The 27,670-nt window shown below is 47.1% G+C and overlaps 2 protein-coding genes across 9 annotated transcripts; both read right to left on the reverse strand.

Annotated features, from left to right (window-relative positions):
- Nucleotides 1–116: 116 nt before the first annotated feature.
- CDK3 (cyclin dependent kinase 3) lies at nucleotides 117–4,293 on the reverse strand. 4 transcript variants are annotated; one of them, XM_025468051.3, is made up of 8 exons: nucleotides 4,186–4,293; nucleotides 3,595–3,720; nucleotides 3,209–3,286; nucleotides 3,009–3,129; nucleotides 2,759–2,929; nucleotides 2,564–2,665; nucleotides 2,108–2,311; nucleotides 117–783 (listed from the first exon to the last, which is right to left on the reverse strand). In XM_025468051.3, the coding sequence occupies exons 2-8, from the start codon at nucleotides 3,708–3,710 to the stop codon at nucleotides 658–660; spliced, it is 918 nt and encodes a 305-aa protein (XP_025323836.1). In that variant the 5' UTR covers nucleotides 3,711–3,720; nucleotides 4,186–4,293; the 3' UTR covers nucleotides 117–657. The 4 variants fall into 4 exon arrangements, with proteins under 4 accessions (XP_025323836.1, XP_025323835.1, XP_048970500.1 ...); XM_025468050.3 differs by having other exon boundaries at nucleotides 4,156–4,214; XM_049114543.1 differs by lacking the exon at nucleotides 4,186–4,293 and having other exon boundaries at nucleotides 3,693–4,144.
- Nucleotides 4,284–27,634, reverse strand: TEN1 (TEN1 subunit of CST complex). Of its 5 annotated transcripts, none has more exons than XM_025468054.3 (5): nucleotides 27,295–27,431; nucleotides 23,231–23,267; nucleotides 16,924–17,044; nucleotides 13,428–13,582; nucleotides 4,284–4,697 (listed from the first exon to the last, which is right to left on the reverse strand). In XM_025468054.3, the coding sequence occupies exons 3-5, from the start codon at nucleotides 17,010–17,012 to the stop codon at nucleotides 4,576–4,578; spliced, it is 366 nt and encodes a 121-aa protein (XP_025323839.1). In that variant the 5' UTR covers nucleotides 17,013–17,044; nucleotides 23,231–23,267; nucleotides 27,295–27,431; the 3' UTR covers nucleotides 4,284–4,575. The 5 variants fall into 5 exon arrangements, with proteins under 5 accessions (XP_025323839.1, XP_035576364.1, XP_025323837.1 ...); XM_035720471.1 differs by lacking the exon at nucleotides 27,295–27,431 and adding an exon at nucleotides 26,274–26,311 and having other exon boundaries at nucleotides 23,227–23,267; XM_025468052.3 differs by lacking the exon at nucleotides 23,231–23,267 and having other exon boundaries at nucleotides 27,295–27,634.
- Between the last annotated feature and the right edge of the window lie 36 nt (nucleotides 27,635–27,670).

Raw genomic sequence — 27,670 nt, forward strand, 5'->3', positions numbered from 1 at the left:
CCGCCTCTGTTCTGGGTCTCTCGCTTCGGGCCAGAACTGTCTCCAGCCCTCTGTCAACCTCCCCTTTGTCAACAAGTCCCTGGTGACCCCCTTTGAGGAGGAAAACACTGGACAGCTCAGGAACGCATCACTTTTATTTCCTGTTCTCAAAGCCAGAGGCAAACGAACATAAGCATATCCTGAGTACAGACAACTATTTAGAACCCGCCACACACCCCGACCTACGCTGGGATCAGGAAAATATCCTCCCTGCCCTTGGCCATGCTCCCTGTTTAACTCAGACTCTTAACTGGAATGCAGCTTTTCTCCCAAAACATTAAAGCCGTAAAGACCAGCAGGGGGCACCCTTCCACTGGGGGGCGGGGGCTGGCTCTGCCTCGCTGCCAGAGGGCAGGCTTCCCACCCGCCTTGGTAACTATTGTTCCAGCACCAGGGAGCCAGACTAACTACCACCATCTCGAACCGGCCCTGTTGAACCCAACAAACATCATGGGAACGTGCTAACCTGCTGACAAAACTAACACCCAAACTCAGCTCTCTGGAGGCTGATGCCAAATTCCTCAAAGTTTTGCTCTCTCCCAGATTGTTCTCTTTTTGGGGGAAGTGGGAAGGGAGGCAGCTGGAGAGAGGCCCCAAGGCAGAGGGCCTCCCACCTCCTCATCGGCAGAAACGCTCCAGCACGCACTGGTGGGGAGCTGGGGAGGTCTCAGCAGACGAGAAGTAGGGGTGCACAAGGGCTGCCTTGGCTGAGATCCGCTGGCTGGGGTCGTACTGCAGGAGTTGCTGTGGAGGAAGGAAGAGGGGGAGGAAAGAGATTGAGCCTTCGGGTGGTCAGGCCCAGAGAGGGGTTACCCTCAGCCCCCAGGGGTGAGTCCCAAGCCCCAGAGCAGCTGCCTTCAAACAGGAACCGCATGCACCCGCTACTTCCCAGCTCATGAGCCGTTCTGGAAGCTGTCAGAACCTGGGGACAAAGAGCTCATTCTAGGGTGGCCTGGAAGTCATCCTTGTCTCCTGCAGACTAGAGGCTCAGTCCGTCTGGCCTCTTCCTACCTGGGGTTCCCAGCCTCAGCCTACTTCTGGTTGAGACAGACTTCTCAGGGGGTGAGACAGGAACTCAGAGTCCCTAAGCCCAGCTGGGCTGTGGAAGGACCCCTTGCCTGGGAGTAGCCATGGCTGGAGGTATATGCCATCCTGCTGGCATTGGGCTGGTAGACACACACAGGCCTCTGAAAAAATGAAAATACTTCCCTGCCTTCCTCTGGCCCAACACCAGATTAAAGATGTGGCTCGGAGTCTTTGTGGGTAAGAATGGATGGCTCTGCCTGAGGCCTGGGCAGTCTGGCTTGGGCCAGCCCAACAGGTCAGGATGTGCAATAGGACAGGTGGGCTCAGACCGTGGCAGGGGCCCAGACAGCAGGGAACAGCCTCCCGGGAAGAGCAACTGCTATGGAAGGAGGCAAGCTCCCTGCCTGGGAAAGCTTACGTAGGAAGGCGACTATCGGGCCCTGGGTGGCTCAGTTAAGGGTCTGACTTCAGCTCAGGTCATGATCTCAGGGTCATGGGATCGAGCCCAAGGGTGGGCTCCCCGCTCAGCGGGGAGTCTGCTTCTCCCTCTGCCTGTTTTTGCTCGCTCTCAAAATCTTTTTTTTTTTAAGATTTTATTTTAAAGATTTTATTTATTTATTCATGAGAGAGAGAGAGAGAGAGAGAGGCAGAGACACAGGCAGAGCTTGCAGAGAGCCTGACGCAGGACTCGATCCCGGGTCTCCAGGATCATGCTATGGGCTGAAGGCGGTGCTAAACCGCCGAGCCACCCGGGGTGCCCTCAAATAAATAAAATCTTAAAGGTAACTATTAGAGCATAAAAACAAAGCTAACTAGAAGAAAATTTTAAAAGGAAACATGAGCCCTGGACTTTTCAGGGCTGATGCCTCCAGGTTGAACCATCAATATGCACAGGGACAGGGACAAGCGAGTTGTGTTCAGGGGTCAGAAAAGAGACCAGCTGGACTCTGAAGGAGCTGGGGTGACACACGGGCTGGCTGACAGGCACTTACGTGGGGGCAGCAGGCTTTGTCGCCCTGCACTGCCTCCCACCTGTACCTACCATGAGCAGGTCCTTGCCCTCTGGTTCCAGACTGGGCACGATCTCCTCCAGCCCCTTCCTGGTCCACTTGGGGAAACTGCCCTTATAGTCAGGCAGCTGGGTGACCCCTGGCCACGTGGCTTCACTGGGTGTCCCCAGGGTCCGAAAGATTCGAAAGAGCTGGTCAATCTCAGAGTCACCAGGAAACAGGGCTCTGCGGGTCACCTGAAATGAGGAAGAGAAGGTGTGGGGCCCACTCCCTTGTCCTACAGAATCCAAAACCAGTTAAGATGTCTTTCCCAGGGCTGGGCGAAGAATCCTGCCCGTTTCTGGAATAAGGCTCGCTTTCTTAGTCCCAGAGCCAGTCCCAAACACCCCAGAAATCCACCTCTCAAGGGAGAATCAGAGTCCCATTCCCCACCCCGAGCAGGACCCTGCCTGCGGCCTCCCTGTGGCCATGCCCGTCCCTCACTCTACCATCTCAGCAAAGATGCAACCAATGCTCCAGACGTCCACAGCTGTGGAATAGAACTTGGTGCCCAAGAGGATCTCAGGGGCGCGATACCAGAGCGTCACCACCTGTGGGGGCGAGAAGCCAGTATCCTTCGGGGGGGCCGGGTGCTCGGGTGACATCCCTTCAGCTGTCGCCCCTGCCCCGCCGTCCTGCGGTACCTCGTGGGTGTAGGTGCGCAGGGGCACCCCGAAGGCTCGAGCCAGTCCGAAGTCGGCCAGCTTGATGGCCCCCAGCTCGTTGATGAGCAGGTTCTGGGGCTTCAGGTCTCGGTGGATGACCCGATGAGAGTGGCAGAAGCTCACCCCCTGCAGCAGCTGGAAGAGGTAGCTCTGCCGAGCCGCGGCGACGCTGCCTGAGCGACGGCGGCAGGTGGGCGCGCCCGGGCCCTCCGCACCCCGCCCTCGCTACCTTGACCAGGTGCAGGGGCAGCTCGGAGGCCGGCGCCGAGTCCATGTACTTCTTCAGGTCCTGGCTGAGGAACTCAAACACCAGGTAAAGCTTCTTCTCACTGTGCACCACGTCCAGCAGCCTGACCGGGGACACGGGTCACCACGCGGCCCCAGCTGGCCCGGGGCGGCCCGGCCTCCCCACCTCCTTCCCCACCTCACCTGACGATGTTGGGGTGCTTAAGCTCTTTGAGCAGGGAGATCTCCCTGATGGCGGTGCTCGGGACGCCCTCGGTTTCCCTGCGGGGCGGGAGGGCGCAGCAGTGGAGGCCGGAGCGAGCAGGGTGCTCCCGCCCGGGGGTCACCTGTGGGTCCCGCTTTCCGGAAGTGTGCCCGGGCCACTGGCAATGGGGCGCCGAGCTCCTCAGCACACACCCGCCGAGGGCGCTGGGCAAGTGTGGCCGCGGCGGGGGGCAGGCGGGCGGCACCCGTGGGGGCACCCACGGAACCCGGGCACACTCCCAAGCGGGGGGGGGGGGGGCATTGAGCCCTGAGGGGGCAGGGGGCCGCCCTGGGCAGGGTGGCTCCGGGGCCGCGGCGGCACTCACAAATCCAGCCTGATCTTCTTGAGGGCCACAAGCTGCCCTGTCTCCTTGTTCTTGGCCTTATACACCACCCCATAGGTGCCCTCTCCGATCTTCTCTACCTTCTGGAACACATCCATGGCCGCAGAGCTGCCCAGGAAACAGAGCGCGCCTGGGGCAGTGGCCGCCACACCCAGCGCCCGGCTGCCCCCGGCCCCACGGACACGCTGCCCCGCCTCTGCCCCCCTCACCCCAGCCCTCCCCGGGCCCCGGCTACGGGGTGCAGGAGGGCCCAAACTTCCCAGCGAGCCCCTGCCTCTGCCCCACGGGGCCCAGGCTCTGGGGGTGAAGGCACCCAGGAGGGCGGCCTGAGGGGCCGGAGTCAGCCTGAGGCAGAGGTCAGGGGTCAGGAAGAGTTTCTGGAGCCACGGTCCTGCCCCAGGCCGCATGGCCAGGGTGAGGGGCTGGGCCCCAAATGCTGGGGGCGCTCGGCCTCCTCTGAGGGCAGAACTTTGGTGGGGCGGCCCCCCTGCATCCTGAGCCGGCCCCCCGGGCCCTGGAGGCTCCCAGAGGCTAGGAGCTCACCCCTCCGGCAAACCCCAGCCCAGAATTCACCAGAAACCCTGTGCTCTGGAGCCTCACTGCTGACAGGCTTCCTGCTCGGCGGCTCCCCCTCCTGGCCCCGGCCGGCGCTGCACCACGTGCACACAACACAAGGTCTCCCCCACTGGGGCCTTTATTCATGAGGACCTTCCAGAACCCTCCATATTCCCACACGAGGCTCAGCGCCCAGCACCCCACAGCTCAGCCTCCCACGGGCTCCCGGCGAGGGGTGTGTGTGTCTGGAATGATCCAAATTAGCAAACGTCCCCTCTTCTCTCTGGCTCCAGAGGGTGTCATTCTGAGGAAGGTCCTGGATCTTCTCTCCTCAGGCATCTCCAGTGGGCTCGGCCTCAGAAGCTGGTTGGGGGGCGAGGGAGGGCGGTTGCCAGGAACGGCCATTTGCTACCGGCTGCTGTCCCTCTCTTCCTGGTACCTCCTCTGCTCCCGCACGGCTTGTTCTAACAAGGGTAGGTTCATTCCTTCCACACAAGTCAGCACCCGGGCCTTCACCACGGAGCCTCCGTCTGAAAGACACAAGCACAAGGCACTAGCAGTGACTGAGCCCGTGTAAGCCACACACCTTACAGATGCATTCCAGCTGTTTCCCCGGACTTGCTCTCAGGCCTGAACTTTGACAGGATGAGTCTGAAGGCTGGTATGCGAGATACTGGTCACTTTTCTCTACTTGGGCTTCAGAACAGTGGGGCTGGTGCATGTGATCACACCTGTTTGGAACACGGGATGGCCTGGAAGTCCCACTTCTCCACCGAGGAAGGGCCAGGTAGATGCACCTCTACCTCTGTTCTTTGTCATCTTAATTGACACCTCTTGCCACCTTCTCTGTAGGCCCTGAGTCCCTGGGGTTGAGGAGGGGTCTCAATCACCATCCCATTTTCCCCCCTTGGCATACTGGGCCCCACTGGCATTGGAAATTGGGATCCAGGGGGAAGAGTTTGGCCTTGTAGGGCCAAGTCAACCCACCCTGGATGAGGGGCTGGGAGGTACTTCTGGCACATGCTGTGCTGACTTGATGGAAAGATTTGTCAACATGCAGGTGACACCAAGCTGGAAAGACTTCTGGGGTTTGCCCTAACAGGTTTTTTGTTAACTAGGCTCCACATGGGTGGAGAGAACAGCTCACAACCCTGAGATCAAGACCTGAGCTGAGATAGTGAGATGCTCAACTGACTCAGCCACCCAGGCACTCTGGATTTCTTTTCTTTTTTTTTCTTTCTTTTTCTTTTTTTTTCTTTTTTCATCCATGTTCTTTATGCTCTCTGGGCATGTCAACAAACATATTCAATGCTCTAGGACATTATCCTGTGTTCTTTTGATGCGGTTTTGAAAAACAGGCTCTTTTGTTAGATAGGTCATGCCTAGCTTTCCTCCTAGTCTCCTGGTCTAGGCCACTTTCTTTCCTTATTTTTTTTTCTTTTTTTAAGTACGCTCTATGACCGCACGACCCTGAGATCAAGAGTTGCACATTCTACCAACTGAGCCAGCCAGGCACCCCTAGAACCACTTTCTTGATTTAACACAGCACGGGGGCAGAATTCAGAGGGTCAGACTGTCTAGATTCCAGCCTCCAACACAGGAAGATGAACTTGTCTGAAACAGGTTACCTTTGTGTCCTCAGGTTCTGTCGGCCCTGGGGCCGGGCTGCAGAGGCTGCATGGCCTATGGAGCAGTGGGTGTGGGACACTACCCTGATCTAGCCATCAGTGTAGACTGTTGGTTCTTTCTGGAGCCCTGCGTCAGGCTCCCCACTTAGAGAGGAGTCTGCTTGAGAGTCTCCCTCTCCCTCTGCCCCTCCTGGCCCCCTCTCTAATAAAACAAATCTTTACAAAAAACACAACAACTTCCTGTATGAAGATGTTCTTAGTTATCTGACTTAATTGCGCAGAACTTTTTTTTTAGATTCATTTTATTTTAAACATTTTATTTATTTATTTGAGAGACAGAGAGAGTGTGCATGAGTAGAGAGGACCAGAGGGAGAGGGAGAGAGAATCTGAAATGGACTCAGCACTGAGCATGGAGCCTGATGCAGGTAGAACTCAATCCCACGACCCCAAGATTATGACCTGAGCTGAAACTAAGAGTCAGTGTCCAACCCACTGTGTCACCCAGGCACCCTGCACAGAACTTTTCGACTCGATGCCTATCAGCGCTTTCCTCTCGTCAGCCTGGGGAAACCCTCCATCTTAGATTTATATTGAGGAACATATTGTTTCTCCCTGTGAATGAAAAACACTATCAAACACAGGAGTGACCTTAAGAAATAGGATAATCACAAGGGACAGACTGGGCAGTCCTGTCAGAGCATCCGCAGGCCCTTGAAACTGGAATGCGAGGAACAGCATTTGAGGAAATGCTGCAGGGAGGGGAGAACAGAGTTTACAGACAAGATGACTAGGAAGTCCTGTAGAATAATTTCTTGCAAGTTTAACAAACCCAGAACAACGGAAGGACTGAATGACCAGGGCAGTGGGCAGAGGTGTGGGGAGGAAAGAGGGAAGGAGGGCCAGAGCGAGGGAGGGATACAGAGCAGAAGAGAACACTGTTATTGTTATTATCTTAATGTAGAAGAGGCTTGAGTGATTTATACTCAGAAAGGGAAGAGGCAGCAGTAACAGGTTAAGGACTCAGTTGGGAAAGCCAAGTCCCTGTGGGAGGACCGGCCGTGGGTCACAGCGCAGGGGTTGAGGAAGGGCCCTCCACCCAGACAGAAGAAAGAAGCCACAGGGGGGTGTGGACACAGGTGACTTTAGGAGGAGCTGCTGCTGCGGCCTCTGCTGGACCTGATGAAACGAGCAGGGAGGTGATGAAGTAGGGGTCTCCCGTGACAGGCAAATGTCAGAAACAGCTGTTTGTGGGTCGTGGGACAGGGTGGACGGGGACACACGGGAGGCCCCAGTGCGACAAGAGACTTTAACATCATGCTAGGAACCCACGGAGCGTGGGAACCTTCTCCATCAGCAGCAGGCAGGTGGGACCTGCAAGGGTGGAGGTTGGGGGTTCATCAGGCATCGGTGATGGAAGGTAAGTGCCAGAAACTTCCTCCAAGAAAGGGGTGGCCATGGCAGTGAGGAGGCCATGACCAGGACAGAAGGTGGGAAAAAAAGGAGGAGCCCAGAGTGCACAGGTCCTGTGAGTCACCCAGAGTCACGACTGCAGTATCAGGTGGCAGAGGTGTGGCCATGGCCATGGGAGGCAGAAGTGGGGCAGAGGTGCCTAGTGGCAGAACCGGTTGACCACAGAGGACAAAGGTGGAATGGCAAAGCCAATCTATCAGCCAGTAGGCTGCTGGGCCTGCCTCTGGGCCCTGGGAGGATGACCAGGCTCCACATGGGGACAGAGGGGAATCGCTGTCCTGGCAAAGAGAATAGGTTCCAGGCACGTCCTGGGGAAGGCCAGCGCAGAAAGAGGAGCCCTTCAGGCAGGAACAAAGGTTCCAGGCTACAACACAACAGGAAGGCCTGTAGGGGCAGGTAATAGGAGTCAGCTGGAGGAAAATCAGGCAGGTGGGATTCATGGGATTTATGGCTAGGGCTCCAGGGCAGCCTCTCGCTGTGGGCGAGGTCATCTGCAGCTGGGAGAATTCTCCCAGGGGCCCTGGAGCAGAATGGAGAGAAGACTGTGTCCCCACCCCTCAGCCCTGGGCAGGAAGGCCTCAGGCTCTGGGATGGTACCCAAAGAACAAGTCAGAGCCAGTGGATTTCTGGTATGGCATTTCTTCACCTTTGGCCTCCTTGGCTAGTTGTGTGCACAAATTTCAGGAAGGTGACTTTACTTATTTATATATATATATTTAATTTTATTTATTTAAGTAATCTTTACACCCAACATGGGGCTCGAACGCACAACCCCGAGATCAAGAGTCACATGCTCTTATGACTAAGCCAGCCAGGCGCCTCAGAAAGGTGACTTTAGTTGGCCTCTTGGCTGTCCTCAGAACTGCTCACCTTGCCACCCAACAGATCTTAGATCTGTGTCTAGTTGATGTTTGTGCCCCATGGGACTTGGGACCTGACCAGGACAAGATAGACAGAGGAGGTGTGAAGGCAGCCATGCAGGCACCCTGTAGACTAGGGACCAGCAGCCACCTCCAGGCTCGGCTCACACTCTGCCCCTCCCTCCTCATCGTTGTCTTTCCTTCCGTGTGTCAGTTTCAAATGATGAGCATGTCTTATTTAAAAATTAGAAGTTTACGGAGAAATTTTTTTTAATAGCATTTTAAAAAAATTTTTATTTATTTATGATAGTCACACAGAGTGAGAGAGAGAGAGAGGCAGAGACACAGGCAGAGGGAGAAGCAGGCTCCATGCACCGGGAGCCCGACGTGGGACTCGATCCCGGGTCTCCAGGATCGCGCCCTGGGCCAAAGGCAGGCGCCAAACCGCTGTGCCACCCAGGGATCCCAGAAATTTTTTTTAAGAAAGAAAAAACACATAGATTGTGTTTAGAAAATAATAAGAGAAAAAAAAAGAAAATAATAAGAAGGGATCAAGTAGCCAGCACCCAGAGAGAATGCCGCTTGACCTGAGGCTCGATGGTTCAGGTTCAGGTTTGGGGGGTTCAGGTTTGGGGGGTGGGGGCAAGGACAGAGAGTGGTGCTGCACTGTTTGTGCCTTCCTGGCTGATGGATCTGCCTCTGCAGAGTCTGGCCTGTGGGGCAGGTCCCGGTGCTGCTGGCTGGTCCCTGCTGCGCAGCGTTCCTGCCCTGTTTTCATGGGCTGATAGCCCGATGGGAGCAGCCAGTGATAACGATCTTGCCCAGATTCATTATTTTATCAGGTCTTTTAAGGAGGTGCCTTTCGACATTTCCTGCATTTATGCCCTGGGATTCTTCTCTAAAGAACTTTTCCTCATCAACCATGAGCTGTCCCTGAACTCCAATCCATTCAGGAAAAGGCTGGGAAAAGAAGGCTTAATGCAACCAGGGGGAAGCAATCAGCCAATTTCAGACCCAAATTCTCTAATAAATGGCAAAAAAAAAAAAAAAAAAAAAAAGAGAGAGAGAGAGAGAGAGAGGAGGACAGAACTCTTACAGAGACCTGGGTTATGGAAGCCAAATGCAGTAAATGGACTTTGGATCCTGATCTGAAGTAACCAATTTTAAAAACCAATGGAGGGGAATGGAATGAACTTGGACATGGGATTAGATTTTATCAAAGGACAGCTATGTTGTTGGGTGTGGTACTGGTAGAAGCATATGAGGTGTTTATGGGTTTGCTCTAAAGGAGGACAGCAAAATAAGTAAATAAAATGCAGGCAACAGCAGACTATGGGTCCCTGCTGAATCTGGGTGATGGGTACGGGGAGGTCCATCCTACTTTTGTGCATCATTGATTTGAAATATTAAATGTAGGGGCAGCCCAGGTGGCTCAGCAGTTTAGTGCCGCCTTCAGCCCAGGGCATGATCCTGGAGACCCGGGATAGAGTCCCACATCAGGCTCCCTGCATGGAGCCTGCTTCTCCCTCTGCCTGTGTCTCTGCCTCTCTCTCTCTCTCTCTCTCTGTCTCTCATGAATAAATAAGATCTTTTAAAAAATATATTAAATTTTAAAAATTATATGTGTTGAACTTTAACAAAGTTTTTCTTAATTTTCTTCCCACAAGTAATTCTAAATGTCCCCTCCAGGTCCTGTTCTCCTCCTGGTCTGCTGTCCCACCTTTGTTTCAACCTCTCTGTATTTGCAGTCAGGCCTTAGCCTCCTGGACACTGAGCAGCAGGCTCCCAGGAGCTCCCAAGATTCACTGCAGGGCTGGAGGTACAGAAGAAAGCCTCAGGGGCAGCCCCGGTGGCTCAGTGGTTTAGTGCTGCCTTCAGCTCAGGGCCTGATCCTGGAGACCCGGGATCGAGTCCCACATCGGGCTCCCTGCATGGAGCCTGCTTCTTCCTCTGCCTGTGTCTCTGCCTCTCTCTCATTCTCTCATGAATAAATAAAATCTTAAAAAAAAAAAAAGAAGAAGAATAAAGCCTCAGGTGACTTGGGCTGTAGTCAAAATGGAAATCATTTGTGCAAAGGCCCTTTGTACCCATTCCCACCCACCTTCCTCCTGCCTCTCAACATGAGGGTAGGAACTCTGTAAGCAAGTTCAAAGGCTTAAGCCTGAATAAAGATTAACTTTTAGGGATCCCTGGGTGGTGCAGCGGTTTAGCGCCTGCCTTTGGCCCAGGGCGCGATCCTGGAGACCCAGGATCAAATCCCACGTCAGGCTTCCAGTGCATGGAGCCTGCTTCTCCCTCTGCCTGTGTCTCTGCCTCTCTCTCTCTCACTGTGTGCCTATCATAAATAAATAAGAATTAAAAAAAAAATTAAAAAAAAAAAAAAGATTAACTTTTATTAAATTAAAGACAATTAAAGTAAGCACCATCTAATAACATTTCATCCAGAGTTAAAAACCACCCATGACTTTTAGAAAGGATGTTGGTGGTATAAAGCAAGAAACATAAATGTTTGCATCCTTCAATAGAGCAATTCTACTTTTAGGAAACTATCCTGAAGAAATAATCAGAAAATGGACAAAGTGCATGAAGGTATTAATTTGTAGCATTTTAAATATATATTAAAATATTAAAAATATTTATTGAGGTAGATAAATTTTTAAAATTTATATATATATACACACACATATATAAAGTGTATATATATATATATATATATATTTTTTTTTTTTTTTTTAAGTAGGCTCCAGGGCAGCCCAGGTGGCTCAGCGGTTTAGCATCGCCTTCAGTCCAGAGCATGATCCTGGAGACTCGGGATCGAGTCCCACGTCAGGCTCCCTGCATGGAGCCTGCTTCTCCCTCTGCCTGTGTCTCTGCCTCTCTCTCTCTCTCTCTCTCTCTCTCTCTCTGTGTCTTTCATGAGTAAATAAATAAAATCTTAAAAAAAAGTAGGCTCCAGTTCAGGGCTTGAACTCATGACCCTGAGATCAAGACCTGATCTGAAATCAAGAGTCAGATGCTTAGCCAACTGAGCCACCCAGCACCCTGGTATATATATATATATATATATAAAAATAAATAAATGTTTCCACCCCCCCGGCTATAAAAGTAATACATTTTCATTGTAAAATGCTAATGAAAGTACAAAAATAACTATTATTAACATTTTGGTGAGTAATCTTTCAAATTTTATTTTTTTATATACATAAAAATGTATATCGGGGTGCCTGCTTGGCTCAGTTGACAGAGCATGCAACTCTTAATCTTGGATTTGTAAATTCAAATCACATGTTGGGTGTGGAGATTAATTACTTAAAACTAAAATCTTTTTTTTTTAATTTTTATTTATTTATGATAGAGAGAGAGAGAGAGGCAGAGACATAGGCAGAGGGAGAAGCAGGCTCCATGCACCGGGAGCCCAATGTGGGATTCGATCCCGGGTCTCCAGAATCGCGACCTGGGCCAAAGGCAGGCGCCAAACCGCTGCGCCACCCAGGGATCCCTAAAACTAAAATCTTAAAAAAAATGGGGGGATCATACAATACATATTGTTTTGTAAACTGTTTTCTTAATAAGATATTGTGAACATCGGGGCGCCTGGGTGGCTCAGCTGGTTGAGAGTCTGACTCTTGATTTTGGCTCAGGTCAAGATCTCAGAGCTGTGGGATGGAGTCCCGCACTGGGCTCTGTGCTGGGCATGGAACCTGCCTCGGATTCTCTCTCCTTCTGTCCCTCCACCCCCAACTCACACATTCTTTCACTCTCTCTCAAAGAAAAAAAAAAAAAAGATACTGTGAACATCTTTTAATGTCAACTGATATAAATTTACACCATTTTTAATGGCTGCATAATATTCTACTAAATTTACACCATTTTTAATGGCTGCATAACATTCGACATAATACCATAATGTCTTTAACCAGTAAACGTACAGTATATTTTTAAGAACAAAAAAACAGAAACAATATAAACGTGCAATGATTGTGTGAACTGATATACATCTAATCTATAAAATATTATATAGCCATAAACACTGTATCTACAAAATTAAAACATGGGGAAATTAAAAACATGGGGAAATATTTACAATATAATGTGAAGCCTAAATAATCAGATACAGCATTATTTAGTATGATATCAACTATGTAAAGGAAGATGACATAGGGATGGCCAGAGAGGGAGGCAAAGAATTCATTTGAGTACCTACGTTGTTGTTTTTTTAATATTTTATTTATCCACAAGAGAGACAGAGAGAGAGAGAGGCAGAGACACAGGCAGAGAGAGAAGCAGGCTCCATGCAGGGAGCCCGATGTGGGACTTGATCCCGGGTCTCTAAGATCACGCCCTGGACTGAAGGCGGTGCTAAACAGCTGAGCCACTCAGGCTGCCCAGTACCTGGGTTTTATTTATTTTTTTATTTTATTTTATTTTATTTTTTTTCTTTATGATAGTCACAGAGAAAGAGAGAGAGAGAGAGAGAGAGAGAGAGAGAGGCAGAGACACAGGCAGAGGGAGAAGCAGGCTCCATGCACCGGGAGCCCGACGTGGGATTCGATCCCGGGTCTCCAGGATCGCGCCCCGGGCCAAAGGCAGGCGCCAAACCGCTGCGCCACCCAGGGATCCCAGTACCTGGGTTTTAAAGAGCAACCTTCAACTCTTTTTTTTTTTCCCCAAGATTTTATTCATTTATTTGAGAGAGAGAGAGAGAGAGAGAACGAGCAGGAGCAGTGGCACAAGGAGGGGCAGAAACAGACTCCTCACTGAGCAGGGAGCCTGATGCGGGGCTCGATCCCAGGACCCTGAGATCATGACCTGAGCACCCCCAGGTGCCCTGCAGCCTTCAACTCTTGATGCTAAAGAGGTTCTCCCAGGTTGCTGGGATTCGTTCCCTTCCAGATCTCTTCCCCTGACTTCCTGGCCTGTTATTCCAGCCCTATCCTCTTTGCCTTGGTCTTCTTATCTATGGAACAGCAACAATAAGACTCAGTTTAAGACCTGGTGTGCAAATTGAAAAAGACTGAAGTAAACCGTGTAGTACCAGGCCCAGCTTGTGGTTGGCCTTCAGTAATTCATGGTTTCTCTCTCCTCTCACTTCCCTGGAGCAGGTCCACTGAGCCTGATCACATCTGTTTTCCATGAGTCCTTGAACTTTTGGGCTGCTGTGGAAGGGAAGCTAAACCCAGGGAGGGACTCCTGTTGCATCAGAAGGCAGGCCCAGGACCCAGAGTGGAAAGGACATGTGATTGATTGATTGATTGATTGATTGACTGAATGATAAATAAATAAATAAATCCACAAGTTTACCTTGGTGTTCGAGCTCCCCAAGGACAAGGTACAGGGAGTCAATTTGGGCTTGGAACGGCTCCACTAGCTTGGTGCAGACCAGGATCTGGTGCTCGTCAGATCCATGCTGAGCTCGCAGGGTCATTCGGGATTGGGTCATGTCATAGAGGCACAACCTGCAGGTCAGAGAAAGTGCGATCATTTCTGTCCACAAACAGAACAAACTCAAAAAGCTTTAAAGGTTCTGGAAGGCCAATAAATCCATGGGCCTCTGATCAGAGAATTAAAATGGCAGCAACAAGTTCAAAAAATTGTTTTCAGTCTACACTGTGAAGATATGAATTACATGTATCACAAGGCACCTGTTTCATGAATGGTGACAAAAGTATAAACTGATATATAACCAGCACCCTAATTAAGATTTGGCCCATTCCATCACCCCCACAAGTTCTCTTGTGCCACTACTCTGAAGTCCGTCTCCCCAACTGCCACCCCAGGCAACCACTGATTTTGGTCTCTACAGGTGAGTTTTCCTACTCAAGCATCTCATATAAATCAGATCACAACAGCATCTATTCTTTTGTGTCTAGCTTCTTTCACTCAGCATAATGGTTTTATGGATTCATTTGTGCTGTTGGGTAAATCAGCAGTTTATTCCTTTTATTTGTTTGGTAGCACCCTATTGGAACTACTTTTTTAAATTTATTTATTTATTTATTTATTTGATAGAGATAGAAAACAAAAGCAAACAGAGGGAGAGGGAGAAGCAGGCTCCTCACAGAGCAGGGAGCCTGACATGGGTGGAGCTCCATCTCAGGACCCTGGGATCATGACCTGAGCTGGAGGCAGACACCTAACCAACTGAGCCACCGAGGGCCCCTGCTGTAATTTTTTTTTTTTTAATTTTTTTTTCCCTGCTGTAATTATTATTGAGAATTTGTTTCTCCATCCATCAGCTTGTTTGGTTTGCTTCCAGTGTTTGGCTCTTATGAATAAACTGGTATGAACTTTTGCATATAAATCTCTTGGCTGATATATGCTTTCTCTTTGGCTCTAGGGGAAATACCCAAATGGGACTACAAAGTTATATGGTCAAACTGTTAAACTCTAAAAGAAATTGCCAAATTGTTTTTCAAAATGGTTGTGCTACTTGATGCTCCCAGCAGCAATGTGTGACGGTTCTAGTTACTCCACATCCTGGCTGGTACTTGGTATGGTCAGTCTTTTTAATTTTAGCCATCCTAGTGGGCACAAATATCATTGTGGTTTTATTCTATTTTTTAAAAATTTTTATCACCATTATAATTATTTTTTAAAGATTTTATTTTATTTTTTTTTAATTTTTATTTATTTATGATAGTCACACACAGAGAGAGAGAGAGGCAGAGACATAGGCAGAGGGACAAGCAGGCTCCATGCACCGGGAGCCCGATGTGGGATTCGATCCCGGGTCTCCAGGATCGCGCCCTGGGCCAAAGGCAGGCGCTAAACCGCTGCGCCTCCCAGGGTTCCCTAAAGATTTTATTTATTATTGATTGATTGATTCATGAGAGGCACAGAGAGAGAGGCAGAGACACAGGCAGAGGGAGGAGCAGGCTCCCTGCAGGGAGCCCAGTGCAGGATTTGATCCCCAAAACTCTGGGATCATGAACTGAGCCAAAGGCAGATGTTCAACCGAGCCACCCAGGTGCCCTATTATTATTTTTTAAATATTTTATTTAAATTCAATTTTCCAACATATAGTATAACACTCAGTGGTCATCTCATCATGTGCCCTCAATGCCCATCACCCATTTACCCCATCCCCCTGAGCTCCCCCAGGTGCCCTGCAACCTTCAACTCTTGATGCCAAAGAGGTTCTCCTAGGTTGCTGGGATTCTTTTTTTTTTTTTTTTTTAAAGATTTTATTTATTTATTCATGAGAGACACAGAGACAGAGAGAGAGGCAGAGACACAGGCAGAGGGAGAAGCAGGCTCCATGCAGGGAGCCTGACGTGGGACTCGATCCCGGGACTCCAGGATCACAACCCAGGCCAAAGGCAGGCGCTAAACCGCTGAGCCACCCAGGGATCCCCGGTTGCTGGGATTCTTTCCCTTCCAGATCTCTTCCCCTGACTTCCTGGCCTGTTTTGATTTGCATTTCCCTGTGACTAATGATGTTGAATCTTTTCATGTGTTTATTGTCCATTTTTGTGCTTGTGTATATTATATATATATATATATATATATATATATAGTCATATGCAAAATTGTTTACTTTTTGCATGACTGCTACGTGGTGAGGATATATATATATATATATATATATATATATATATATATCTCCTCTTTTGTGAAGTGTTTCTTCAAGTCTTTTGCCCTCCTCCTTTTTAACATTCAGGAATGTATGCTCTTCCCTTCCACTTTTACTTATATATAACTGAAATATAATAAACTATACATATTTAAGGTACACAATTTGACATCTGACATTGTTTACCCTTGAGAAACTGTCAAAACAATCAATAATGAACATATAGTTTCAATCACCCTAAGAACTTCCCTCTTGCATTTTTGTAATACTCCTACCCACCATACCCAGGCAATCCTTGCAGGCAATTAGCTTGCTTTTTTCCCCCCACTATTGATGTTTTTTGCATTTTCTAAACCTTTGCATAAATGGAGCCATACAACATGTAATTGGGCGGGGGGGGCTTGGTTTATTTATTTATTTTTTTAAGATTTCATTTTTTTTAATGCAATCTCTACACCCAACATGGAGCTCGAACTCACAACCCTGAGATCAAGAGTCACATGTTCTATGGACTGAGCCAGCCAGGTGTCCTGTTAGATGTATGTTTAGCTTTTAAAAAAACTGTAGGCTAAAAGAAACAAAAACAAAAACAAAAACAAAAACAAAAAACAAAAAACAAAACCTGTAGGCTGTTTTCCAAAAGAGCTAGAAACATTGCCACCAGGAGTGCACAGGAGTTCTAGTGGCCCCAAACCCTCCTCAGCACTTGGTTTCTTCACTCTACTGGGGATATAGGAGAAGCATCTCATTATGGTTTTAATTTGCACTTTCCTGATAATGCTATACTTAATGTTGTGTGAACACACACCCATCCACATATTCATGTACCTACTACTCATGAATGTGTCTAAATTAATCACCAGAGGTTAGCAGTGGCTGTCCAGACAGTGGGATTCCAGGTGATTTTTGCTTGCTTTCTTTACACTTTGTGGATTGCCTACATTTTTTTCCAGTGAAAACATATTAATGTTTTGGCATTTAAAAAATAAGTAGACAAGGGGTCCTGACTACCTGTCAGGGGAGCATGTGACTCTTGATCTTGGGGTCGTGAGTTCAAGCCCCATGTTGGGTGTAGAGATGACTTGATCAAAGAAAACTTTAAAAATTAAACAACAAAAAAAACCCTTATAATAACACTATTTTAGTTGTTTTTTTTTCTGGCAGGAGGTGGGGTGGGAGGTACTGAAACACCCTCCTACCACATGATGAAGAAACCATTCTCACCTGCCGAATGTTCTCAGCGCGCCCCCATCGGGAACTTGGCCAGCACTGACTTCCCAGGGGAAGTAATAGATCCCAGGTTTGGGCAGCATCCCAAATAGTGGAGAGGGATTTTTGAAGATTCCTGACAAACCAAAAAGAACACAAGACTATGGTTAACAGAAACCTGAGACCAGCAACACCTGAAAGGCTAGTTCCAGTGAGTGGTAGTTTAGTATCAAAAACATTTTTTGAGGGCTTAGTGGTTGAGCATCTGCGTTTGGCTCAGGTCGGGATCCCAGGGTCCGGGATCAAGTCCCGCAGGGGGCTCCCTGCAGGAAGCCTGCTTCTCCCTCTGCCTATGTCTCTGCCTCTCTCTCTGCATCTCTCATGAATAAAATCTTAATATATATATAAAAGATAAAAGCACCTGAGTGCCACAGTCAGTTGGATATGTGACTCTTGGTTTCAGCTTGGGTCATGATCTCAGGTGATGGTACTGAGCCCCATGTCAGGTTTCCTGTTCTACAGAGTCTGAGACTCTCTCTCTCCCCCTCTGCCCCTTGAGCCCCTCCCCCATGCATTCACACCGCTTCTCTCTCAAATAGTAAATAAATCTTTGCAAAAAAATCTACAGGGAGAACTGTTGTCCCACTCCAATCCCTATGCAACCCATTCCCACCCTGATCCCTCAAGGAGGGGTCTATAAAAGGGCAGATGGTCACTCACGATCTCTGTCACAACTATTCAATGCAGCCATTACAGTATGAAGACAGTCGCAGAGAATACAAAGAAATGTGTGAGGCTTTTTCCTTAAACTTTATTTACAAAAACATGCAATGAGCTGGATCTGACCTGTGTTGAAAGTCTGCCAACCCTGGCCCTTAAAGAAAACCATTTTTATTCATTTTTTATGTAACCAGTGTTTCATTATGCAAATAAAAACAAAGATAAGTAGATATTTATTTCCCCTCTATACTATAAATTTAAAAAAATACTTTATGTATTTATTTGAGAGTAAGCATAAGACAGTATAGGGGGAGGAACAGAGGGAGAGAATTTCAAGCGGACTCCACACCCAGCATGCAGCCAGACTCCAGGCTCAATCTCACAACCCTGAGATCACGATCTGAGCTGAAATCAAGAGTAGGATGCTTAACCGACTGAGCCACCACACGCAACTCCTTCCTCTATACTATATATGGTGTTCCGTATTTTAATTTTTTTCACTTAATATATTATGGCATTCTTTCATTGTTGTATATAAAGGGAGTCTTCCTTTCTTTTTTAGGAGGCTCCACACTGGGTGTGCGCAGGGCATGAACCCATGACCTCGAGATCAAGACCTGAGCTGAAATCAAGAGTCGGACACTCAACTGACAGAGCCATCCAGATGCCCCTGCAAGTTTTTTAAAATATAAATCTAGGGCACCTGGGTAGCTAAGTAGATTAAGCATCTGCCTTTGGCTTGGGTCATGGTCCCAGGGTCCTGGGATTGAGCCCTTCATGGGGCTCTCTGCTCCGTAGGGGTCTGTTTCTCCCTCTGCCACTTCCCCTGCTTGTGCTCTCTCTCTCTCTCCCTCTTTCTCTCTCTCTAATAAATAAATAAATGATCTTTAAAAAATAAACTTAAAACTATCTTTTTTTTAAAAGGTTTTATTTATTTATTCATGAGAGACACAGAGAAAGAGGCAGAGACACAATCAGAGGGAGAAGCGGGAGCCCAATGCAGGCTTGATCCCGGAACTCCAGGATCATGCCCTGAGCCGAAAGCAGATGCTCAACTGCTGAGCCACCCAGGCATCTCTAAAACTATCCTAAAATATAGTTTATTTAAAAAAATGAAGACTAAAACTCTAAAACTCTAAAATTCTAAAATTTCTTTAAAAAACTGTATCCTAAAATACAGTTTATTTAAAAAAATGTACCCGGGTGGCTCAATCGGTTGGGCATTCAACTCTTGATATCAGCTCAGGTGTTGATCTCAGGGTTGTAAGATCAAGCCCCTCATAGGGCTCCCCGTTGGGCATGGAGCCTAGTTAAGATTCTCTCTCCCTCTGCCTCTCCCCACCTCTAAAAAAAGCAACCAAACCTGTAAAGATGGTATATCATACCCAGTTTTCCCTATAATTAACATCTTATGTTAGTATGACACATTGGTCACAATTAATGAACCTGTATCAATGTGTAATTAACACCACACTTCATTTGGATTCCTTTAGTTTTTTTCCCGGATGCTTCTTTTTGGTCCATAGTCTCTTCCAGACTACCACATTATATTCAGTTGTCTCTTTAGATTCCTCCAAGCTGTGACAGTTGCTCAGACTTTCCTTGCTTTTTGGCATTGAGAGGTTTTTGTTTTTTTTTTTTTTAAGATTTTATTTATTTATTAGAGACACAGAGAATGAGAGAGAGGGAAAGGCAGAAACACAGAGGGAGAAGCAGGCTCCATGCAGGGAGCCCGATGGGGACTCGACCCTGGGACTCCAGGATCACGTCCTGGGCTGAAGGCAGTACTAAACTGCTAAGGCTGCCCTGGGCTTGAGAGTTTTGAAGTGTACTACTCAGGTATTTTGTAGAATGACCTTCAGTTTCAGTTTGTCTGATGTTTTTCTCATGGTTAGACTAGGGTTGACCTTTTGTTAGTAATTTTAAGAAAACACTGGTTAAATAAGTCACGTAATAATGATGCATGGGACACTTGGCAGGCTTTTTAAGATGAGACATTGTAGGCACTCATATGGCAAGATCTCCAAGATAGACCATCAGCAAAAAAGGTATGGAGCAGCCATGTACATGTAATATGTATATCTGTGTAAGTGTGAAAGAACACTCCAGAACATGAGGATCCACATGTAGAAAATGTTAGAGAAGTAGGGATTCTGGAATAGATATCAGTGACGATGGGATGGCCAAGGGTGATAGCTTGAGCTGCTCAATGGGATAAACCGAGACAGAAACACAGAAAATGGTAATTAAATCATCCCAAGTAAGACCCTTGCAGAAGCCAGATGACACAGCTTTAGTGCACAAGTTTAATGTTAGGGGCACCTGGGTGGCTCAGTTGGTTAAGTGTCTGACTTTTGATCTCAGCCCAGGTCTTGATCTCAGGGTTGTGAGTTCAAGCCCCACATTGGGCTCTGCGCTGGGCATGGAGCTTACTTAAAAAAAAAACCAAAGGCAGCAGCAGCTTAATGTTACCTAGAACCTTGTACAATTGGCTTTAGTATCCTCTAACAAGGTCATTGGGCAGTGTTACTGGTCAAAGGGCATTTCAAGACAGTGGGTACAGAACAGCAGCACAGGGCAATTGGCCAAGTCCCAGTCCTACTGCCCTAAGTGCAGATGCTCAGTATCCCTGCGACCAGGGAGTACACCTGTTCTTTCTTGTCCCCAGAAATGAGAGAGCCCCCTAATAATTTTTGGCAAGAGAGAGAAGCAAAAAGTTAAAACCAAAAATCCAAAAATCAGCCAAGAAAAGAGAAAATGTATTGGTTCCAGTATTGGATAAAGGGGACAATTCTGTTCAATCTAGCAAAAAGGTGAAAACTTAGAATCTTTATTTTATTTTATTTTAAAGATTTATTTATTTATTCAGAGAGAGAGAGAGGCAGAGACACAGGCAGAGGGAGAAGCGGAATCCATGCAGGAAGCCTGACGTGGGACTCAATCCCGGGTCTCCAGGATCACACCCCAGGCTGCAGGCGGCACTAAACCGCTGCGCCACTGGGGCTGCCCTAGAATCTTTTTTAAAATGTAATTTTTCTAGGGGCACCTCAGTGGCTTAGTTTAGTCAGTTAAACGTGTGACTCTTGGTTTCAGGTAGGGTCATGCATGATCTCAGGGCCCTGGGATTGAAACCTGCGTTGGGTTGTGCTCAGTGGTGAGTTTACTTGAGGATTCTATCCCTCTGCTCCTCCCTCCACCCCTCTTTAAAATAAATACATCTTTTCATTTATTTTTTAAAAGTGTTTTATTTATTCATTTGAGATAGAGAGAGAGAGAGCAAGAGAGAACACACATACATGCATGAGTGGAGGGGAGAGGCAGAGACAGAGGGAGAAACAGATTCCTCACTGAGCAGGGAGCCCAACCTGGGGCTTGATCCCAGGACCCGGAGATCATGACCTGAGCTGAAGGCAGATGCTTAACCATCTGATCTTAACCATAAATCTTAAAAACAAAAAGTAATTTTTCTACTCTCAAGTACTACACATACTATAAGTTAAACTATAAGTAACTACACCATTAATTTTATTTTTTGAATTATCATACAGCAGAATTGACTTTTTGGAGGGGTATATGCTTTTGCAAATTTCAACCTCATTGATTTTTTAAAGTTTATTTATTTAAATAATCTCTATACCCAACATGGGGCTCACACCCACAACCTCAAGATCAAGACTAGCATGCTCTTCTGACTGAACCAGCCAGGTGCCCCATCACTGATTATTTGTTCTTTAAAAAAATATATATATATATATTTTTTTTTATTTTATTTTTTTATTTGAGAGAAAGCGAGTGAGCGCACATGAGTAGGACAAGGGGCAGAGGCAGACGGAGAGCGAGAGGGAGAAGCAGACTCCCCACTGAGCAAGGAGCCCAACTTGGAGTTCAATCCCAGGACCCTGAGATCATGACCTGAGCTGAAGGCAGACACTTAACTGACTGAGCCACCAGGTGTCTGGATTTTTTATTTTATTAATTTTTAAAAATATTTATTTATTTGGGGGTGGGGGGAGGTGAGAGCAGAGGGAGAGAATCATCAAGCCGACAACCCTATGAGTGCAGAGCCCAACACAGGGCTCAATCCCTCGACCCAGGAGATCATGACTTGAGCCAAAACCAAGAGCCAGATGCCTAACCAACTGAACCACCCAGGCTTCTCTGATTTTTTTTTCAATCATAAGTTACTATGTGTTTATTAAAACACTTCTGTTAATTTACAATAAACACAGTTGGTTCCGTAAATTATTATCCATATATCATCAGACATCCAAAGAAGTTTCTGAGAAGATCTATCAAGACTGGCTTTTCTTATGGCTTAGCCAGGCTTCAAGCACTGTCTTTACAAGTCTGAGTAATGGCATAACCTGTACTTCAGAGCCTTGTCCTTTTCATTCCCCAAGGCAAAACATCTACTCCTGGGAGAAAAAGTCTACAATATGAATAAGAAAAATAGTCCTCTTTTTTTAATGACTGGGAAATTTGAAAATACCGTGCAGGAAGGATGGTGACTCGATCTGATTGCTTCTTTCATTTTTTTTTCTGAGGCAATTACTAAGATTTCTGTAGTAGAATTGAAGGTCAGATTGAAGGTCAGGGAAGTAACACCTGTAACTATGTTCATTATAGCTTTTATCAGCTTTGGGTTTCTTTCTTGGAGATAAGAATCTTGATTGTGTATGTTTAGTATTCCACAATTAGAACAGATTACCAGTTTATTATAACAGGATAAAAGTTAGGAATAGTTAGATGGAAGAGATGTGTCAAGCCCCCCTACTCTCTAGGAGCACAACACTGTCTCAGCCCATTCCTGAAGCCACTCATAAATGTTTTTAAAGCTGCAATTCTTTGTTAGCTGATATTGCACAATGAGTCTTCAACATTAAAACCCAAGTTACACCACACGATGTGAACTATGCCCCTCCCGCCGCAAAGATTTTATCCTGTGGGGATTATCACAGATTTGATTTTATTTTTTTATTTTTTTTTAATTTTTATTTATTTATGATAGTCACACACACACATTGAGAGAGAGAGAGAGAGAGAGAGAGAGAGAGAGAGAGAGAGAGAGGCAGAGACATAGGCAGAGGGAGAAGGCTCCATGCACCGGGAGCCCGATGTGGGATTCGATCCCGAGTCTCCAGGATCACGCCCTGGGCCAAAGGCAGGCGCCAAACCGCTGCGCCACCCAGGGAACCCTATCACAGATTTTAAATATAATCTCAACTACATGAATTTTACCAAATAAAAGGATAGTTTTACAATGTTTTGAAAAGTTTTGCAATCATCAGGGTAAAAAGATATTCAGGGAAGAATAATCAATGAATATTACACGTACTAGGTAACAGTCTGATGAGGAACAGGATATTTACATGATTTCAACATATCTGCCCATGGATTACCTATTAATTAGAAAGAGAAAAATGATCCCCTTCACAGTCAAGGAACTTAGCAAATATGACCTTCGTGTACTAACTGGATATGATGCACTGACACAGACACATGGTTTTTGTGGTATTCTTGCAAAAAATACATAATCTGAATCTAATCATGAAGAGATATCAGACATTTGAAATGAAGGACACTATAGAGCTGGCTTACTGACTTCAAACGTGTCAGTCACAGAAGACAAGATGCTCCACCTAAAAGAGATTAAGATGAAGACAGGTCAGAGCGATGTGGATAGAAACTGAGGAACACCAAGAACTGCCAGCAAACTATCAGAAGCTGAGAGAAAGGCAAGGAGCATATTCTCCCTCACAGCCTCAGAAGGATCCAAAGCTGGGGATCCCTGGGTGGCGCAGCGGTTTAGCGCCTGCCTTTGGCCCGGGGCGCGATCCTGGAGATCCAGGATTGAATCCCACATCGGGCTCCCGGTGCATGGAGTCTGCTTCTCCCTCTGCCTATGTCTCTGCCTCTCTCTCTGTGTGTGTGTGTGTGACTATCATAAATAAAAATTAAAGAAAATTAAAAAAAAAAAAAAAAAAAAGAAGGATCCAAAGCTGTCTACATCTGGACTTCTGACCTCCCCCAACTATGACACAATGTCTGTTATTTAATACACCTAGTCTGTGGTACTTTGTTACAGCAGCCTAGGAAACTAATACAACTGAATATAATTCATGATCTTGGATGGGATCTCAGGTGCAGGAGACAAAGGACATTGTTGGACAACTATAATTCATGAAAAGGTTTGTAGATTATGGTGTGGTATCAAAAGTATTGTATTTCCTTCATTTGATAATTGCTGTTCTACTGTTCTTTTTGGCCATGTCTGTGGGTCCTGAGAAGGAGAGGCAATAGGCACAGGTGGGTGACGTTTTACCAGAACCAAGTCCTGTGGCTCTACTATGACCTCCGAGTCACCCCCACTCTGTCCCCGACAGCACGGCTGTCTTCCATCTGCGCAAGCCCACCAGTCACTCTTGATGCCTCCCTATTCTCATGGTCTCATCTGACTGGTCACAAATTTCTGCTAGTTCTACATCACAATACATACTGAATTGATGCACTTCACTCCCTCCAAGCCACTCCAGTCCAAGCTTTCATCGGCTTCAAAATTGGTCTCTTTGTTTCCACTATTTTCCTTCTATTGTTCCCTTTCTTGTAACAAACAGTGATATTTTTAAAATTTTTTAAGATTTTATTTATTTATTCATGAGACATGCTAAACCGCTGAGCCACCAGAGCTGATATTTTAGAGTGCTATTTTAAAATGGAAACGAAAAAAAAAAAAAAAAAGAAAAAAAAATAATAAAATAAAATAAAATGGAAACGATGCCGAAGGGAGTATTTTCTGCCAGAACCTCAGCCTGAATCTAACAATGTCTCTAGGTAAAACCAACAGCTTACAGCAAATACAGAAACAGAGAAACGTGTTAAAGATACCATAGAGATGGCAAAATCCAGATTGTGGGAAATTCAATACAAAAAAAATGACCCAATTCTTTCTTTTCTTTTTTTCTTTAGAAGTAGGCTCCACAGCCAGCATGAAGAACAACATGGGGCTTGAACTGAGGACCCTGAGGTCAAGACCTGAGCTGAGATCAAGAGTCACACACGTAACTGACCAAGCAACCCAGGCGCCCCGACCTAGCTTTTTCAACAAATAAGTTGAAGAAAAAAATTATAGAGTGGAAACCTATATATTAAAAGAGGGTTAAGATTCTTATCAGCTACAATGGGTAGACTTTGTTTGGACCTTGATTTGAACAAACCAATGGCAGACAATTTTTTTATGAAATATTTGAATATTGATTACAATGACAAGAAATTGTTAATATACCCAAGTGTTATAAGGGTATTAGGATTGTGTTAAATTGTTTAAAGATAAAAAAAAAAATTGTTTAAAGATATATACTAAAAGTACTTATGAATATGATATCAGATATGCTTAAAATTAACATGGAGGGGAACTGGGTGGAGGTACAGTGGATAATCCTTGGACCTGGGTGAAAAGTAGATGGGGTTTTTTGTATTATTCCTTCTACCTTCGTAGATGTTTAAACCCTTTGAACATTTCCACAATAAAATGTTTAAAAGTGAAAAAAAATAAAACAGTTTAAAAATGTAAATCAGATCACATGATCCCATTAAAAATCTATTAAAGAGGGGATCCCTGGGTGGCGCAGCGGTTTGGCGCCTGCCTTTGGCCCAGGGCATGATCCTGGAGACCCGGGAAAGAATCCCACATCGGGCTCCCGGTGCATGGAGCCTGCTTCTCCCTCTGCCTGTGTCTCTGCCTCTCTCTCTCTCTCTGTGACTATCATAAATAAATAAAAATTTTTAAAAAAAATCTATTAAAGACTTCCTATTATAAATTCCTATTAAAACTGAAAGTCTCTGTGTTGGCCCGCAGTGCCACAAGGGATCTGCACCTGGCCTACCTTTCAGCTTTCATTGGCCATCACGCTTCCTCACCCTCGGGACCTGCACACTGCTTCTCCTCAGGCTTGAGCAGCCTTCCCCAGACCTTCACAGAACTGTTTCTCTTTCCCCCTTTAGGTCCCAGGTCATCCTCCTCTTCCTCAGCAAGGCCATCCCTGCCCACCCTATCTAAATTAGCATTCTCCAACCCCAGTCACTCTACCCACTTAGCTTGATTTATTTTCTTCATTGCATTTTCCTAAATGGTAGAATTTCAAAGAGTGTGATTTGTCCACTTGTTTCACGCCCCCGTCTCCCACTAGACTGACTATCAGCTCCATGAGGGCATTATTCCTCAGTGTATTCTCCGTGCCTAAAACCGCGTCTGGGACATTATTAAATATTTATTGAATAGATGAATGTACTCATGAAGACCATCTACACCCCACTTAGCCTGGACACAGAGAACCCAAACCACATCTTACTGCTTCCATTAACGGGACTTTGTGGTCCTCTGCCTTCATTAGCACTTTTGTTGTTGTTGTTACTCTTCTTGACTGTCCAGCCCAGGCAAATGGCTTGATCATCAACAGCAGTTTGCCCACTGAGATTATCTGAATTCCCTTGCCTTGATGTTTCCACCAATTTTCTACTGTTATACAGGGTTCTTACCAAACCCTGGACTGACAGACACATCTTAGACCAGACTTCCAACTCTTAATTCTGGCCTTATTTTCTCCTGAGACACTGCCAAAGCTTTGCCAAGTAGCGCCTTTCCTTACCTGAGTAAGCAATCACCCCACATTTGTCTTATGATGTTGTGTCAGCGGTATCTAAAGAGCGGGCTTTGGATCAGGACAACAGTCCAAACACAGCAGCCAAACTATTTTAAAGCTTGGGGGGCGGGGGAGGGAGGTATTAAAAACACAATCAGTAACAGTGCCTTGCCCTGATATATTGGAATCTGGGGCAAAAGGAAAAATCAGTGAATGCTGATTCACTCTAAGTTCAAGTAAATGAATTGTCTTCATTCATCTTGACCAGTGCTCCCTTAAATTATATCAGAGGTGAATGCCTCACTTACTTTGCCCCATTCCCAGTACTGTTACTAAAAACTGATGCTATAAATAAGAGTATGAAGTGCATAGTTTTCCAAAACAGTGGATTCGTATGCTGTTTAAAGTCATGAGGGTGAGTTAGGGAGAAATAAAAGGAGATGGTGTAGAGTGCTCGGTCTTCATCACAGTGGTGTGAAGTCAAAAGGTCACTAAAAACGAACAAATCAAGAGCTAGCATGTATTTTATGTAGCAGTTGTTTTGGAATCAGAATTTTAAAAATGGTTGAAAGTGGCTGCCTCTGAGGATGGGGAGCTTTCGCTTTTCATTACAATTTCTCCGAGGCTAGGTTTCCTAAACGTGGACATCTGTCACTTCGATGACGATACGGTGACGACTGTGGAAGCAAAAAAAGCCGGGACTCCAAGACCTCTCAACGGCCGGCTCGGTCACATTCTGGTCCACACCCACCCCTCGACCGGGGAGGCGGCCCGCATTCCCACGCCCAGCTCCCCGAAGCCATTCCTTCTGGCAACAAGGATGCCATTATCTTAACAAAAGATAAGCGGAGGCCTCATCCCAGTGCGGCTTTTGTCCTCCTTCCCGTGTCCAATCTGGGAGGATCTGAGGAAACCCTACGACAACAGTCCGGGGCAACGCCGCGCGGTCCAGAGGCTCGACCTCCCCACGTCGCGCCCCACCCCCACCCCAGCCCACCCCACCCCCACCCAATCCCCAGTCAAGGACCTTCAGTCCTCGGGCGGTCTCCGCACGCGAACCCGGAAGCGGCGGGCCCGGCGAGTCCCACGGCGCAGGCGCACTCCTCCTCAGCCGCATCGTCCCGCCCCTTCCCTACCTTCTCGCCGACCTGTCAGGGCGTCGCGGCGGCCTCGGGTTCCCGTTTTCCGCCCCGCGCGATCATGTGACGACGGAGGGGCGGGCTACCAGGAGCGCCTGGCTTTCTCCCCCAGCGCCCGCCACCGCTCCCCAGGGCAGTTTCCCGACGGTCTTCCAGGGTTTCCTCCCCGGCCGGGGGTCGCTGCGGGGCTCCCCTGGACGAGGCCGGGGGACGCCTCAGTCCGGCGCAGGCCGCAGTCACGGCGCGCACGCCGGCGCCGCGGGG

Source organism: Canis lupus, chromosome 9, assembly GCF_003254725.2.
Source record: "Canis lupus dingo isolate Sandy chromosome 9, ASM325472v2, whole genome shotgun sequence".
NCBI lineage: Eukaryota > Metazoa > Chordata > Mammalia > Carnivora > Canidae > Canis > Canis lupus.

Excerpts from the sequence above, each read along its gene's own strand:
- TEN1 (XM_035720471.1), bottom strand. The coding sequence starts at position 26,296 with ATGTGGGGTGATTGCTTACTCAG. Across the intron at positions 23,268-26,273 it reads TGGGGTGATTGCTTACTCAG|GTGGAGCATCTTGTCTTCTG; the intron begins GTAAGGAAAGGC and ends AATCTCTTTTAG. Across the intron at positions 13,583-16,923 it reads GCGCTGAGAACATTCGGCAG|GTTGTGCCTCTATGACATGA; the intron begins GTGAGAATGGTT and ends TCTGACCTGCAG.
- CDK3 (XM_025468049.3), bottom strand. The coding sequence starts at position 4,019 with ATGCGGCCTGGGGCAGGACCGTGGCTCCAGAAACTCTTCCTGACCCCT. Across the intron at positions 3,287-3,594 it reads AAGAAGATCAGGCTGGATTT|GGAAACCGAGGGCGTCCCGA; the intron begins GTGAGTGCCGCC and ends CCCGCCCCGCAG. Across the intron at positions 2,666-2,758 it reads TGCGCACCTACACCCACGAG|GTGGTGACGCTCTGGTATCG; the intron begins GTACCGCAGGAC and ends TCGCCCCCACAG.